This window comes from Oryx dammah, unplaced genomic scaffold (assembly GCF_014754425.2).
Source record: "Oryx dammah isolate SB20612 unplaced genomic scaffold, SCBI_Odam_1.1 HiC_scaffold_21, whole genome shotgun sequence".
In the NCBI taxonomy this organism is placed as follows: domain Eukaryota; kingdom Metazoa; phylum Chordata; class Mammalia; order Artiodactyla; family Bovidae; genus Oryx; species Oryx dammah.
The window spans coordinates 38,492,880-38,507,760 of NW_024070205.1; the positions used below are offsets into that span (position 1 = coordinate 38,492,880).

General features: G+C 56.2%; 2 protein-coding genes across 5 annotated transcripts; one reads left to right on the forward strand and one right to left on the reverse strand.

Moving 5' to 3' along the window:
• Window positions 1-925: 925 nt before the first annotated feature.
• Window positions 926-8,061, reverse strand: FBXO2 (F-box protein 2). Its single transcript, XM_040263428.1, has 6 exons — window positions 7,583-8,061; window positions 3,762-4,133; window positions 3,180-3,309; window positions 3,007-3,102; window positions 2,417-2,555; window positions 926-2,191 (listed from the first exon to the last, which is right to left on the reverse strand). The coding sequence occupies exons 1-6, from the start codon at window positions 7,602-7,604 to the stop codon at window positions 2,057-2,059; spliced, it is 894 nt and encodes a 297-aa protein (XP_040119362.1). The 5' UTR covers window positions 7,605-8,061; the 3' UTR covers window positions 926-2,056.
• Window positions 8,062-8,158: 97 nt separating this feature from the next.
• FBXO44 (F-box protein 44) lies at window positions 8,159-13,236 on the forward strand. Of its 4 annotated transcripts, none has more exons than XM_040263429.1 (6): window positions 8,159-8,265; window positions 9,173-9,444; window positions 10,543-10,669; window positions 10,817-10,912; window positions 11,024-11,159; window positions 12,075-13,236. In XM_040263429.1, exons 2-6 carry the CDS (start codon window positions 9,180-9,182, stop codon window positions 12,216-12,218), a joined length of 768 nt encoding a protein of 255 aa, XP_040119363.1. In that variant the 5' UTR covers window positions 8,159-8,265; window positions 9,173-9,179; the 3' UTR covers window positions 12,219-13,236. The 4 variants fall into 4 exon arrangements, 2 of the variants coding, with proteins under 2 accessions (XP_040119363.1, XP_040119364.1); XR_005724982.1 differs by adding an exon at window positions 8,609-8,993 and having other exon boundaries at window positions 8,183-8,265; window positions 9,255-9,444; window positions 10,543-10,912; XM_040263430.1 differs by having other exon boundaries at window positions 8,183-8,265; window positions 10,543-10,640; window positions 10,836-10,912.
• Window positions 13,237-14,881: the final 1,645 nt, after the last annotated feature.

The window sequence follows — 14,881 nt, forward strand, 5'->3', positions numbered from 1 at the left end:
TCCTCTGAGAGCTGGCAGTTGGCTGGAGAGTGCCTTCCTGGGCTTGCATCCTCCTATTCACTTGACCCCCACATCCCTGGCTGCTGTCTCCCCCAATGTGGCCTCAGAGGCCAAGGGTTCCCTGCCTCATTCCACACTTGTTTCCAGATCTCACAGTGCCCTTGGCTTTGGCTGAAGACCATAGACACTGCAACTCCTATATTTCCAGCCCAGACTCCTTTTGGCCCTCTTTCCCGAACACCCCCTGGGGGAGTTCTCCCTACCTACAGCATCTTTCATGCCCCCATACCCCTGCCCTGATACCTAGTCTTTTTGGACCCCTGGACTCAGATTCCTGGCCTCTCATACCCACTGCAACTCTCTGTCCAATCTCTTCCCAAACCCCCAGGGTGGTCTCTGGTCCCGACTCATCCCCATCTCGTTCCCCATGTGCCCATCCTATTCCCTCACCCCCAAAGTATCACCTTGCCCTTTACTCCTTTACTTAAAGCTGGGAGCTCAAGGGGTTACCCTCTTCCTTCATGGCTCCTCAGCAAACTGGGTCGCCAAGGTAAGGTATTGCTTACCCTGTCTGATTGACAACTCAGGTATGTGTGAACAACACCTTTCCCATTGGACTGTGAAATCCTCTAGAAAGGGCCAAGGGTGCTCATGGGACAGAGAGCTGTGGCTGCACCTTCAGACTAGGAGTTTTCAGGGATGTGTCTTCCCTATCTGACTGAGGATGCTCCCCGAGCAGGGAGCATATCTCCACCATTAGATTGGATATAGCCCTTCCCCAGATGCCTCATCCTTGATGTGGCCAGGCAGTTGACTTTTCCAGGGACAAAGAGTGTCTTTCTCAACCTTGTAACCTTAGGACCCTGCACTAGGCTAGGCCCCAGGTTGGGATTTCAGGAATCATGGATGAATAAATGAACCAAAGAACAAATGCAGGCAGGCTGCTGCTTAAACTCTGCAAGCCCACTGACCAGCAGGTGGCAACAAGGAAAGCTGGAGGGGCAGGGAGATTTTATTGGTCATCTTTTTGGAGAGAACAGATTTCTCAAGACCCTCAACCACCATCAAGACCAGCAGCTGAGAGTCCTGGGGAGAAGGCTGGGTTTGAGAGCTGCTGGGGAGGCCAGAAAAGGAGTTCCTGGCCCAGAGCCTGGTACACATCCTTCCCTCCACCTCTCCCTTTGAATCAGTGCCAGGGGCTGGCCTCTGGGCAGGGCTTGGAAAATGATCCATGAGACCAGATGTTAATGACTCCTGTCCAGTCCAATACTAGGCCAAGGAAGACAGCATGAAGTGGGTATGAACTGAAGAGGGACACCAAGCTGACCCTTCTTGTGCCTCCCACCTGGTCACCTCCCCACCCCAATCTCCCACCTTGAGCCACTAGCACTAATCATGGGCCCAAGAGAACTGGTACCTTAGGCTAGGTGCTGCCTCACTCACCATCCTGCCTTCAGAAAGGAACAGGGCAGGGGATCAAGAGAGGCCAGGAAGGGAGACCCCACACACGCCCTGTTCTGGCTTCTGGGCAGTTTGGGTGTCAGTCAGGCGCCAGGCTCAGCTCCCCATCCTTGGCCTCACAATCCCAGCCTTTGTCCCGCGGGTCCAGGCCCGGCTGGCTCTGCACCCGCCCAAGGGCCCCTGGAAACCAGAGCAGCTGGAACCCCACCAAGTGTTTTTCCAGACTGGGACAGAGGCCCTCAAGAGATAGAGACTAAGCGAAGGGAGGGCGGTTCATTCATCTGTTTGTTCATTCATTCCTTCCTCCGACAAATAATATTTATTGAATGCCCACAGTGGCAGGCACTGTGCTAGAGGACAAGTGCTAGGGGATTTAGTGGTCGGCCCAGTGCAGACCCACACTCTCACCCATCTTATTTTCTGGATGCAAATATATACCAACAAAACCTCTCTCTTCCTGTGTTGGGGCTGGGCTTAGAGTATGGGACCGAGAGGAGTGCGTGGGGGTGGGGAGGGTGAGGATGCTACTGAGGCCTATCTAACCCCGGGCCTCTGCCCCTCCAAGGCAGCTGGGAGAGGCTGGAGGACAGGTCACTCAGGGCTCCACCCACACACTGCTGTTGGTCACCCGGGCCCCGAACCAGCCCTTCCAGTAGACGCAGTCCTGTCCCCCGTGCTCGAAGCGGACGAAGCGGACGCCGGGGCCATAGTCGGTGAAGGTGTGGGAGATCTGGAGGTGGGGAGTTAGGGGAGGGTCAGACTCAGCGCCCTGGGGCCTCCCCCACCTACCCCCACCCCGGCGCCCTGACTCTCCTCTAGTCCCCTGGACTTTTCAGCGCAGCATCCCTCCTCCGGGTCTCTCCTACCGCCCAGGCTAGCCCCGCCCACAAGCCCCGCCCCTCGCGCCCAGGCCCCGCCGGCCGCCCTCCCGCCGCCCTCGGGCCTCCGAGCTCACCTCAATCCAGCCACCGTCGTCGCTGTCCGCCGGCACTGCCACCTGCCCGCTGCTGAACTCGGCCAGCACGTCCTCGTGCTCCGACAGCAGCTTCACCGTGAGCTCGTACAGGCAGCCGGCGTCTCTGCGGCCCGAGTACCTACCCAGAGGGAGAGAGCGAGCGCCCCGTCAGGCTTCAGCCCTGCTGAGCCGGTACTCTGGGCCCAGCTCTTAACGGAAATTAACCCTGCCGGCCGGTACTACCAATGACCCATTTTACAGATAAGGAAATCGAGGCCGGAGAGAGAAAATGACTCGCTCAAGGTCCGAACCCAAGAACTAAATCCCAGATGGGCCAGACCAAACCTTGGGAGCAAAACCAAACCTGCCGAGAAACTTCTTGTTTGGATCGCAGATGGATATTGAAAAACAAAACCAAAAGAGCTTGTCAACATTTAAAACTCAAGAGGGGAGGCAGATTTCCACCTTCTCCTGAAAACCCGTGGGCCATGTTGTCGCAGCCTCTAGAGTTGGGAGGCAGGGGTCCCTGAAGCGGGGTAGCCAGTTCCAATGGCCCTCGCCCCCACTCCTCTAGCCCCCTGGCCGCTCACCAGTCCTTCACCACGATGGCCGGCTGAGTGGTGTCCAGTAGCTCCTCCCAGTAGCCCTCAGCCTGCAGATCAATGATCTGCGCTTTGCGACACCACCTGGGAGACTGGGGGTTAGGATGGAGTGGAGGCTCTTCCCCTCCCCTCCCCTTCCCATCCGTCCCCCTTCTCCTTACTCGAAGGAGGAGGCGAAGTACTTCTTGACGCTCTCATCATGAATGAATTCCACCCCACAGTCTCCGGGCAGCTCCTCCACCCTCCAGCCGTCCCCACCGTGCTCCACGTCGCACCAGCCCTCCAGGTCCTCTGTAGGAACACAACAGCCCCACGCTGGCCACCCAGTCCCTGCGAGGGTGTGGGGGGACTGGCTCTTGCCCCCATCGTGGAGGGAGGGCGAACGTGGTCCTTGAACGTTGGGCGGAGGGTGGTGGAGGTAAACGGTGAGCGCTTCCTGGTTTTCCCCCGGATTTCCTCACGCTCTCGGGAGGGTCTTCCGCGGGATCTGTCTTGCCCCAGGTTCCCGGGAATGAAAGAACCCCCAGGGAGAGCGGAACCCCCCCCCCACACACACACAAACCTAACCCAGGGAGCAAGACAGAAAGATTACTACAGTATGTATTGGGGATACTCTTTGCTGGGCACAGCGCCAAGCACTTTATCTCATCTACCGCTCAAAGCAGGCTGGCCTCGTTACGGCCCATTGTATAGAAGGGGAAGCTGAGCTCCCAAGGCCAGGGTGACCGGGCGCGACCCCTCACCTTCTCCACACGGGTTGCGCAGCAGGTTGCGCCGCCTCTTGCTCAGGAAGTAGAACTGCTGCCACTGGTCGCGCTCGTCCTCGGGGCCGTCCTGGGGCACCAGCCCCTCCTGCTGGCACTTGAGCAGCCACAGAGGGGCGCCGTCCACCAGCTCCTTCCAGCGCAGGCACACTAGGCGGCAGGCCTGCACCAGCTGGGCGGCCGGCAGCTCGGCCAGCACACGCAGCAGCAGCGGCTCGGGCAGCTCGTCCAAGTATGCCGCCTCCTCCTCCCCCTCGTGCTCGGGCCGCTCCTCCCCGCCGCTCGTCTCCTCCGCGCACGCCTCCTCCTGCTGCTCCTCCGGGCTGGCCTCCTCCGGCTGGCCCACGGTCTCTGAGGGTGGGCGGGGAGGAGGTGCGGCTGAGATTCCCCACGACTGTCCCCCGCCGCGCCCCACAACCTCTATGTGAAGGGCATCGCCTCCACCCACGCTCCGACAGTCCGCAACTGGGGCCGGATTCCGTGACCCGAGAGTAGAGCCTTGTGGAGGAAGCCCAGCGGACCGGGGCCACCGACCAGGCCCAGGTCTGAAGAGTGGCCTCAGAGGACTGTTTCCCTTGCAGGGCCAGTACACCACATACATACCTGAGCCGAGAGCAATAACTGATATTTCTGACACATGGAAGTCCCTTATACCTCTGAACAGCCCTCTGAGATCTCTGTTCCAGTCACCTCCTCAAAGGAGCCCTCCTGGACCTCCCCTATTACAAAGTCTTCTCACCTCACCAATGGGAGTTCCGTCCTTTCTAGCTTTTATCCAAGAATGTGATGGTTTATAAACACCTTTCTTTGGACTAGACTGAGGGAATGAGGCGAAGAACAGGATCTGGGCAACTCACTGCTTCACCCCCAGTGCCTGGCATCTGACATCCTCCCCTGCCCACTGTCAGCAGCTATTGTCTATTGGGCTGGGTTTTCCTGATCGTTTAAACCATAAAGAATCTGTCTGCAATGCAGGAGACCTGGATTCGATTCCTGGGTTGGGAAGATTCCCTGGAGAAAGGAATGGCTACTTATTCCAGTATTCTTGCTTGGAGAATCCCATGGACTGAGGAGCCTTGAGGGCTACAGTCCGTGGGGTTGCAGAGTTGGACGTGACTGAGCAACTAACACTACCAAGAGTTAGGCCCTATTTCATTCTAAGCATTTTAATTGTATTTACTCTTTAAATCATCACAGCATCTCTTCAAGGTTGTTGGTATTATCATCCCATTCCGTTGATGAGGAAACTGAGGCACTGAAAGGTGAAACCACCCAGAATCACACTGCAAATGAGTGACTGGAGCCTGGATTTGAACTCAGGCAATGGAGCTTCCAAGATGATGCTCAGAAAAGAACCCACCTGCCAATGCAGGAGATACAAGAGATGTGAGTTCGATCCGTGGGTCAGGCATGACAACCATGGCATGGCATGGCAACCCACTCCAGTATTCTTGCCTGAAGAATCCCATGGACAGAGGAGCCTGGTCATATGGGGTCAAAAAGAATCAGACATGACTGAGGCAACTGAGCACACCGTCAGGCTCCAGAGCTGCCTTTAACCACCACAGCCTTGAGAAAATGATTCATGGAGTTGGGAGTTATAATTTTGATTTCACAGGTGAAAATGCTCAGGCTCAGAGGTGTGGAATGACTTGCCAAAGGTCACAATGCTGGTATTCAGGCAGGGGACACAGGGACCTGAGGCCTGAAGGGAAGAAGAAACAGGGGCTTGGGGATAGGGGAGGGAGGCTCCTTAAAAGACAATGTGTGTGTCAAACAGGGAGGTGTAATACGTACTTGGGAAGGAGGGTTTCTTCACTCCTTTTCCTATCCCTGGCCCTCAGCTTCCCTGTCTATAAAATAGGAATAATCCCTGCACCAAGGCATTCAGATGGTACTGATGATCACCTCCGCTGAGGAGTGGGCAAGGGCATTCTAAATTATGAGAGGGACCCATGTCAGGAGCTGTGGGCTGAACTCTTTTGGATCCTGGCTGGCCTCAGCTGGGCCATCCAAGCCTTGAATAAGCAGATACTGTGTGCCCAGTGTCCCTGGAGACAGTGAGGAGGAGATGGAGCCACTTTGAGTGATGGGGGAGGCCATTGCTCTCAGACCTAAGAAGGGGTGGGGAGGGTTCCCTAAGGGCTGGGCCCTGGAAAGCCAAGGCAGTGGCGGAGACAGGCCAGGCACCAGGGGAGGAACAGGTAGGGCCCAGACCCAAGGCTGGGGGTTGCCAGAACCTGGCCAGCCAGTCCTTCACCTCCTCACATGCAGCATTCCCCACCCCTAAACCCCAGTCAGACCCCTGAGAGCCGAATCAGGGTTTACCTCTTCAGAGCCCAGAGTACACAGGGAGTCCTCAGTATGTCTTATTCAGTGGATCTTATTAGTTAGCACAGTTCCCTTCATTATTAGCTTTTTGTATTATTATTTTTTGCCACATCTTTATGATATGGTGCTTTACCCACCCCTCTGGCCAGGAGGCAACTGAGGCCCAGAGAGGCTTACTGGCCTCTCCCAAGTCACACCATAGAACGGTGGAGATGGCGCAGAGGAAAATGCCTGCCCTGAAGCCATGTCACCTGCCTGCCCTGCTGCCCACAGCTCTCTGGGGAGCTGGGCCCAGTGTCCTCACCTCTCTACCCCTCCCCCTGCCCTGCCCTGCCCTGGCCCTGGTGGACACCTGATGCTCCCCAGAAAGGTGCACCACGCCCAGTCCCCTCTCCTGGCCCCAGGCCTGGCACTCAAGGCCCCAGATCTGATTACAGGCCCCCCACCCCCTCTGGAGCAAATACAACTCCCCACATTGTTGCCTTCGGAAAGTTATCTGGGTCCTGGAAACTGCCTCCGAGGCTTCTTCACTCACTTGGATTGGGCCCTTGAGTCCGGGGAATAGCTGGGCCCTGAGAAAAATCAGGAACCCATTCTGGGTCCTATGAAAGGTGTGGCAAGGGGGCCATGGATGGGGAGCAAGAGCTGAAGGAGGTAGGATTTTCAGGGCCAGAGGTGGGGGCAGGGCAACTCAGCCACCCTAGTGAGCCTCACTGTTACCCATTGTCTCCCCCAAGCAATGGCCTCTCAGATGGGCCTGATGACAAAGGGGTGAAGGGATCTGGGAGTGGGCAGGTCTTGTTCCCACCCTGACTCAGCAAGCAACACCTCCAGGCCCAGCAGGAATTCCTAGATATGAGGAGGGGGTCTTTGGTGCCAGACAAGATGACTGGGCAGTCTCAAAGGGCTCTAAGCATCAGCTAGAGCTGATGCCTGAACTCTCTCGCCACTGGCCTGGTGCCCACTGGGCATCCAGCCAACCAAATGAGGATAGCCCCTCCAGACAAGGGATCCCAGGAGGAAGGCTTGGATAAGGTGGGGAGAGGGCAGTAACCCCAAGAAATTCGTGGGGATTCAGACAGCTCACGGCCCAGAGTTGGCAAATGCAAGAAGCTGATAGAATAAAAAGGCTTGCGGCCTCTTCCATCGCAGATGGGTCCCAGATCCCGGTCATCAGACCCTTAGGAAGCCAAGAGGAGGAAGGAACGTGCTCCTGTGCTATCTGCGGATTAAATGGGACCCAGGACTCCTCCCTTTGCCTGTCATCTCTCAAGGCCTCCCACACATCAAGATACCAGACAGAAGGCTGTGCTCCTTAGAGACTCTCAAGGGCTCTGCTTGGGTGAAAGTTTGCCGCTCTGGGTCTGGGGGGCCCCCTCGCTCTCTGATGCGCCCTCTCCGTAGCATTCGCCCGCCTGCCCCGGTCACCCCTCCTAGACTGAGCGAGTGGATCCGGTGGCGGAGGCTACCTGGGTCACCGTCTCCGTCCATCGTTGCAGAGGAAGTTCGCGAGAGGAGGAGGACCCGGAGCGCTGCGGGGCTGTCCGAGTCCCGAGGCGGCGGCGGCGAGTCCAGGCGCTGCCCGCGTCTGGGTCGGGTCCCGGCCGACTGAGCCTTTTAAAGGCCCCCGCCTCCGCCCCCGCCCAGCGTTTGGCCCCGCGCCGGGACGCCCTGCAGTCCGGAGCGAGCGGCCAGAGGCCGGAGGCTCCCGGTTCCTTGGCGGACCCAGGAGGCCCGGAAAGGTCGGGTTTTGTTTTTGTTTTTTTAATGTAGGAGGAGGGGGAGCCCAATTCCGGGCGTCTCCCTGCGCCCTCCTGGGGTGACTGCTTGGAGGAGGCGGTGAGGGGGCGGGTAGAGTCTGGCTCACGCAGAGGGTGCGGGGTGCGCGGGCCAGTTGGAGGAAGAGGGCAGAAGCTCCTCCCGGCACCGCCCGCCCCACCCCCGCCACCCCAGGTAATTTTCCTACATCAGTGAGGGGCGCGTCCCAAGCCTAGTGCTCCCCAAGCAGCAGGGACCGGAGCGGGCCGCGGGGGCGGGGCCGGGGCGGGGCTTGGTCGGCCGCGTAGGCGAGGCCGCACCCACCGCGACTGCAGGTCCAGGCAGGCTCAGCCCCGGCTGCCAAACGGGATCGCATAGCGGCGGCCGATCGCAGGTGACTGGTGGGAGTTGGCGCGGGGAGAGCCGGGGCGAGGATGCGGGTTGCGGGGGTCGGGGGCCTCGGTGCTTCCGGGCCCCGCTGCAGTGTGCGGAGAGAGGCCCAGCGCGAACAAGGCCCAGGCGGCTGGGTTGCGCGGAGCGGCCTCGGGCGGCGGCGCGGGCAAGAGCCCCAACTGGGGTCGCCATCGATGGGCAGGGGTCCAAGCCTAGACTTTGAAAGCCACAAGGAGGGATGGGAAGTCGAAGACGCGCGAGGGCACCCGGGCCTGGAGCCCAGCCACGGGGATGGGGCTGGGGGTGTAGGAAAGACGGCTCGCCCTCGCCTACCGCTTCTCCAGTCTCACCCAGGCAGGACATCTCCTCCGTGGTCTCGGAAACGTGGCTTGAGCCCTTTGGACGTCGGTCGAAGACAATGACAATTATGCTTTCCCCTCCTCTGTTTTGAGGATGGGAGAGAGAATGAGAAGAAGGTGCCAGACAGGCTGCGGGGCTTTGCGTTCATATTTCCAGGCGAGACTGGCCTATTGAAAAAGGCTGGCTCTAGACTCAGAAAGGGCTCAGGCTCCTTTCCGTTGCTCCTATCCGTGTGGCCTCCAGCAGATCCCACCTCTTCTGCCTCCTTCGCCTCCCTTAGGGGCTATTGTGAGGTGCCTGTAAAAAAAAAACAGAGCTCACCTTTTACTGAGCTTCTCCTGAGAGAGGTCCTTGAACCCTTTCCAGGAGGTAAGTACTGTTCCTAGCCCCACTTTACAGAGCAGGAAACTGAGGCTCAGAGAAGCCCGGTAACTTTCCTGAGACAATCAGTGGCAGAGCTGGGAGGAGAACCTCCACCACAGGGTGCTGCGAGTACCTGGTCCTCGGGAGGGGGCCAGGTCTGCAGTGTAGCTTGCCAATGCCCACAGGAGAGCTATGGCGGTGGGGAACATCAACGAGCTGCCTGAGAACATCCTGCTCGAGTTGTTCACACACGTGCCTGCCCGCCAGCTGCTGCTGCGCTGCCGCCTGGTCTGCAGCCTCTGGCGTGACCTCATCGACCTCGTGACCCTCTGGAAGCGCAAGTGCCTGCTCGAGGGCTTCATCACCGAGGACTGGGACCAGCCTGTGGCCGACTGGAAGGTCTTCTACTTCCTCCGCAGCCTCCGCAGGAACCTCCTGCATAACCCATGTGCCGAAGGTGGGATGCTGACTGGATCTGACATGCCCCCAAACACAAATACTGTTGTGATGTCAGCTAACATTCATTAAGCACTTACAATGAGCCAGCCAGGCACTTTAGAGGGCTTAATACCTTTCATTCTCTCACAGTAATCCTAAGAGGTAAGTGCTGTTAGGCACCCATCTTTCAGATGGGAAAACTGAGGCCAACAGTGGCATTTCCTATTCCACTCTTAAGGTTATTTCCCCAGTGACCTTTCTGAGAAGGAATGTTGGCCAGTTGGGACTAATTGTGCCCAGGACACAAGACCCGGAAGTCAGAACCATATTTTCTTGGCCTGGTTCCCAGACTCCAGGATTAAGCCTACTAGGAGTGTCCCAGAAGACAAAGGTGACTTTGCTCATGAAAGAGGGAGTGATCTAATCTTTCCAACACATTCCAGCAGCAGGTGAAACATGACTTCTGTGGTTATCCAGAGGCCCCCCTTTCCGTTGCTGTGTTGTAACTGATTAATTAGACATTGGGATGGGATGAGAACCTCATTCTCCATTATGTGGTCAAATTCCGGAGTGAAATAATAAAACTACCCAAAGCTGTCCAGAGCTTTCAGATGCCTCCTCGCTTGACTCCCCAACAGCTATGTCCTGGACCAGCAGTTGACATACTAGTTCATAGGCCAAATCTGGCCCAGGAGCTAAGAAGAATTTCTAAGGTTTTATGTGATAGTCAATATGTAGCCCACAAAACTTGACACTTTGTGGAAAAAGTTTTCCAGTCTCTGTTCCTGACCCGTTTACAGAGGATGAAACCAAGGCTCAGAGAGAGAAAGCAGCTTGCATAAGGTCACAGAGTCCAGTATTGGTAGAGCTGGGACTAGATCCAGATCTGCCTGGCATCAGAGCATTCTCTAACAGAAGTCATCTGGTCATTCCCACCGTCAGGATTCCCAGTAGAAGTCAGTCATGGTGGTGCCTGGCACACCAGATGTGCAGGGGTCCCCAGCTGGAGGCTTGAGGGAAGCTGCTGAAATCCAGGGAGAGATGCTGGGAGCAAGGGGCGCTTGGGCGCTGACCACTAGGGGGCCTCCCTTTGATGTGAAATCTGCTTTCCCACCAGAGGGGTTTGAATTCTGGAGCCTGGACGTGAACGGAGGTGATGAGTGGAAGGTGGAAGATCTCTCCAAAGACCAGAGGAAGGAATTCCCCAATGACCAGGTCAAGAAATACTTCGTGACTTCTTATTAGTAAGATCCATGGGGTCTCCGGGAGGGGGGGAAGCCCAAGTCACTGCACCTTGAGGCCTCTCCTGCTCTGGGAAGGGCAGGCCTAGCCCTAGAGGGCCCTCCCTGGTGGCAAGCCCCAGCCCCTCCCACCCCTCCACCTACCCCCAGCACCTGCCTCAAGTCCCAGGTGGTGGATCTCAAGGCCGAAGGGTACTGGGAGGAGCTGATGGACACCACAAGGCCAGATATCGAGGTCAAAGACTGGTAAGTGCCTGGGGCGAGGGCATTAGGGGGGCCTGCCACTCAGGTGCCCCACCCCTACCCTGCCCTGCCCCCCATCTCCAAGGCCCTAATGGGCCCTCCCACTGCCTGCAGGTTCGCAGCCAGGCCAGACTGCGGGTCCAAGTACCAGCTGTGTGTTCAGCTCCTGTCGTCAGCACACGCACCTCTGGGGACCTTCCAGCCAGACCCAGCAATGATCCAGCAGAAGAGTGATGCCAAGTGGAGGGAGGTGTGTGAGTCGTGAAGGGGATGGGGGCATACTGTCCGAGGCTGAGACCGCAGTCACACCGACCTGGGTTCAGATCCCAGTTCCACTGCTTCTGACCTAGGCTTTGGCTGCTCTGACCTCTAAAAGACTTCAGTGAAATGATGCTTGGAAAGATGTGTTCAAAAAGGTTGACTACTACTAATTACTACCAGTTATAACTATTGTCTAGGTCAGGGTTCAGTGATCTTTTTCTTAAAAGGCCAGATACAAATAGTTTAAGCTTTGCAGGCTGTACTGTCTCTGTCTCAACTACTCAGCTCATCAGCTCTGCCATTGTCATGAAAGCAGCTTTAGCAAACGGGCATGCCTGTGTTCCAATAAAACTTTATTTATAAAACCAGGTAGTGGGCCCCTAGACCAGTTTCCTAACTCCTGATCTAGACCAGAGATTTCCAGAAGAACTTTCTGCAGTGACAGAAACAGTCTGTCTGCCCTGTCCAGTTTGATAGCCCAGAGCCACATGCAACAACTGAAAACTTAGTAAGAGCCAGTTTGTAGTGTAGCTGAGGAGCTGAATTTTTAATTTTATCTAATGTTAATTAATTTTAACTTAAATAGCCACATGTGCTCAGTGATGACTGGACATCTTTTGGCAGCTTGCAAAGTTTCTTTCAGTTCCTTTGAGCTGCACTTAGATAATCCCATGGAGTGGATCCAGCAAGATTTTGCTCCATTTTACAGATGAGGAAATTGAGGCATAGACAAGGGAGGCAGTCTGCCCAAAATCAGAGTAAGGACTCAAATTCCATTCTCCTGACACTGGGTCAAGCACTAAGGCCTCAGCCCATCCTGGCCCCATCACCCCCTCAGGCAGTGCCACCCTCAGGGTCAACTCCCCTGACCACTCTCCTTCCCTCCTCTGCCCCACCCCACCAGGTCTCCCACACTTTCTCCAACTATCCGCCCGGCGTCCGCTATATCTGGTTTCAGCACGGCGGTGTGGACACTCACTACTGGGCTGGCTGGTATGGCCCAAGGGTCACCAACAGTAGCATCACCATTGGGCCCCCACTGCCATGACACCCCCGAGCCCCCAGCCTCCTAATCCCAACTGAAAAACTGCTGTCAGAGAAGGGCTGGGCTTGGGAAAGGGAGGTGGAGGCCAGGCTCCTCCAGACCTCCTAGTTAATCTTTGCCCCCAGCTCCCCAATTGCCACTTTGTGGAGCCTCTTTGTTTGTGCAGCCTTCGTATGTTATGGGTAGCTAGTTCTCTGTCAGGGGTCTCAGTCTGAATGATGGGGCCCCTGAGGTTAGGGAGGTACAGGTCATTCCCCCAGGCTCCTCCCCCATCACCTCTGAGGGAGGGTCTCCAAGCTCTGCTGGTAACCCAGATCTGTGTGTCTACCTTCTCTCTCTGGGCCACTTTCTCACTGTCTTCTTTGAGGGCCCTCAGAGCAGGGACAGTCAGGACTTCCGGCAAGCCTGTGACTGCCCTACATAGTACAGATGCTGGGAGGTGACCGTGTAGCTCAGACAGGTCTAGGAGTGGAAAGAGGGTTCTGCTGGTCCATCCTCTGCCCCCTTCTCTACCACCCTCAAACTCTCTGACTCTGTGCCCCTACTCAGGGAGGTGGCTTTGGCCCAGAGGCTCAGGCCTGGTCTGAGATAGTCAGGCCCAGTGGGTGGGGTCCTGGCCAGGTCTAGACAGTCTTCACTGTCAGGGAAGCCCCAGAAGCCACATAGGTATTAAGTGGGGGCAGGGCTCTCCAAAAGACCCCTTGGAATTCTGTGCAGGGTAAGCCAGGGCAGGTGGGAGTGGGGGTAGTGCCAGGACTGGTCCCTGAGAACTGGGATATGTGAACCCTGAATGAGTAGGATAGGGGTTTTCAAGAACCACCTGTCTACCTCCATGCCTAGACCACACTCTCTGGAGCGTGGAGAGCATTCCAGGCCCCCACCCTACCCTCAGAACTACCATTCCCAGGACCTTCCCACCCTGTCTACTCACGTTCCCACCTCTCCCTCCTGCTGGAAAGAGAGCTGTGCTCTGGTCCTACCCCTGCTGCATGTGGCCAAATAAAAGGTATTCCCAGCCCAACATGTGCCCTGTGTTTTCTGGGGGAAAATGGCAAACTTCATGGGAGGTCCTGCCTCTGGCCTGCAGAAGGTACAACTTGTATGGCTCTGTCCAAGGTACAGAGAAGGGATGACATTTCAGGAGCCAGACTTCAAAGAATGAGGGTCCTGGGACAGACCGCTGGAAGAGCTGCTGACCCCCACAGCCCAGCAGCTTCCTCTGGAGGCTTGGCCACCAGCTGGGGAGTGAGGCATGCAGGTTTCTTGGGCAGCTCTTGCCTACACCTCTTGCTGGGTCAGCAGTACCACCACAGGCACTACTTACTGCTGTTTTTTTCACTGCCCAGAGCTTTACTGACACTGGATGAAGCCTAAGAATTTATAGTGGCTCAGCTGGTCAAGAATCCACCTGCAATGCAAAAGACCTAGGTTCGAACCCTGGGTTGGGAAGATTCCCTTGGAGATGCAAAAGGCTACCCACTCCAGTATTCTGGCCTGGAGAATTCCGTGGACTGTATAGTCCATGGGGTCACAAAGAGTCAGACACGACTGAGTGACTTTCACTTTCAAGAATTTATAAAGGTGCCTGGCACACAGTAGGTGTTCAATAAGTACTGTTAAGTTGCATTATCTTCACTCAACAGTTAGCTAAATTAGGGCCTCAACCAGGGCAGGGACTGTTACTGACCAGGGTTTTTGCCCTCCTTAGCAACAGAAATTGATAAGATGCCAGATAAGAAGTTCAAGTAAGCCTTTATTGAGACCTCCACTAGAGTAGGAAGGAAAGAAATCCAAATAACAGGTTTCCTTGCTCCCTGGCTAGCTCCAGGAGTGCAGGGGTGGGATCAGGGGTAGGGGTGGGGGGACTCAGCTTGGTGAGCTGGTTCCTTACATAGGGTGACGGTAGGGTTGTTAGGGGTGTGTTCCAGGGCTTGTGCTGGAGGGGTGGCCTAGGTAGTTTGCCCACCCCTTTGGTGATGTTGTCTGCAAAGGGGCATCTGTAGTATTTGCTTTTGCTCCCAGCTCTTCAGAAGTGACAACTGGGTTTTCGGTCTTTTGTATCTAGTCCATAATCTCCCCCAACTTAGCATGCAGGCACTTATTTTCAGTCTCTTATAGTTTCTTTGTATTTTGTTGCTCAAGGGGACTTCTGAGCAGGTGCAAGCCCTGCAGCAAAGAGTCCCTGGTCCCACCCAGCCTGTCTCAGAACCATCACCCAGTTAACTGTACGGCAAGTTAGCAAAGGACACTCTGTCTTGGAGGAGACACAGCCCTGAGTTAACAGCCTAGCCTGAGTCAGGCCCCCCCGGGCAGTGCGCGGCCTTTATGACCCTTTGTGATTACCTGAAGTGTTGTTCTTCAGTTGCTCGGTCATGTCCGACTCTTGAGACCCTGTGGACTGCAGCCCCTGGGCTCCTCTGTCCATGGGATTTCCCAGGCAAGAATACTGGAGTGGGTTGCCATGCCCTCCTTCAGGGGATCTTCCCAACCCAGGGATCTAACCCAGGTCTCCTGCTTGGCAGGGGGATTCTTTACCACTGAGCCACCTGGGAAGCCGAAGCAACAGTTAGAACTGGACATGGAACAACAGACTGGTTTCAAATAGGAAAAGGAGTACGTCAAGGCTGTATATTGTCACCCTGCTTATTTAACTTCTATGCAGAGTA

Excerpts from the sequence above, each read along its gene's own strand:
- FBXO44 (XM_040263429.1), top strand. The coding sequence starts at position 9,180 with ATGGCGGTGGGGAACATCAACGAGCTGCCTGAGAACATCCTGCTCGAG. Across the intron at positions 10,670-10,816 it reads TACTTCGTGACTTCTTATTA|CACCTGCCTCAAGTCCCAGG; the intron begins GTAAGATCCATG and ends ACCTACCCCCAG. Across the intron at positions 11,160-12,074 it reads GTGATGCCAAGTGGAGGGAG|GTCTCCCACACTTTCTCCAA; the intron begins GTGTGTGAGTCG and ends CCACCCCACCAG.
- FBXO2 (XM_040263428.1), bottom strand. The coding sequence starts at position 7,604 with ATGGACGGAGACGGTGACCCAG. Across the intron at positions 4,134-7,582 it reads GGACGGAGACGGTGACCCAG|AGACCGTGGGCCAGCCGGAG; the intron begins GTAGCCTCCGCC and ends GCCCACCCTCAG. Across the intron at positions 3,310-3,761 it reads GCGCAACCCGTGTGGAGAAG|AGGACCTGGAGGGCTGGTGC; the intron begins GTGAGGGGTCGC and ends GTGTTCCTACAG.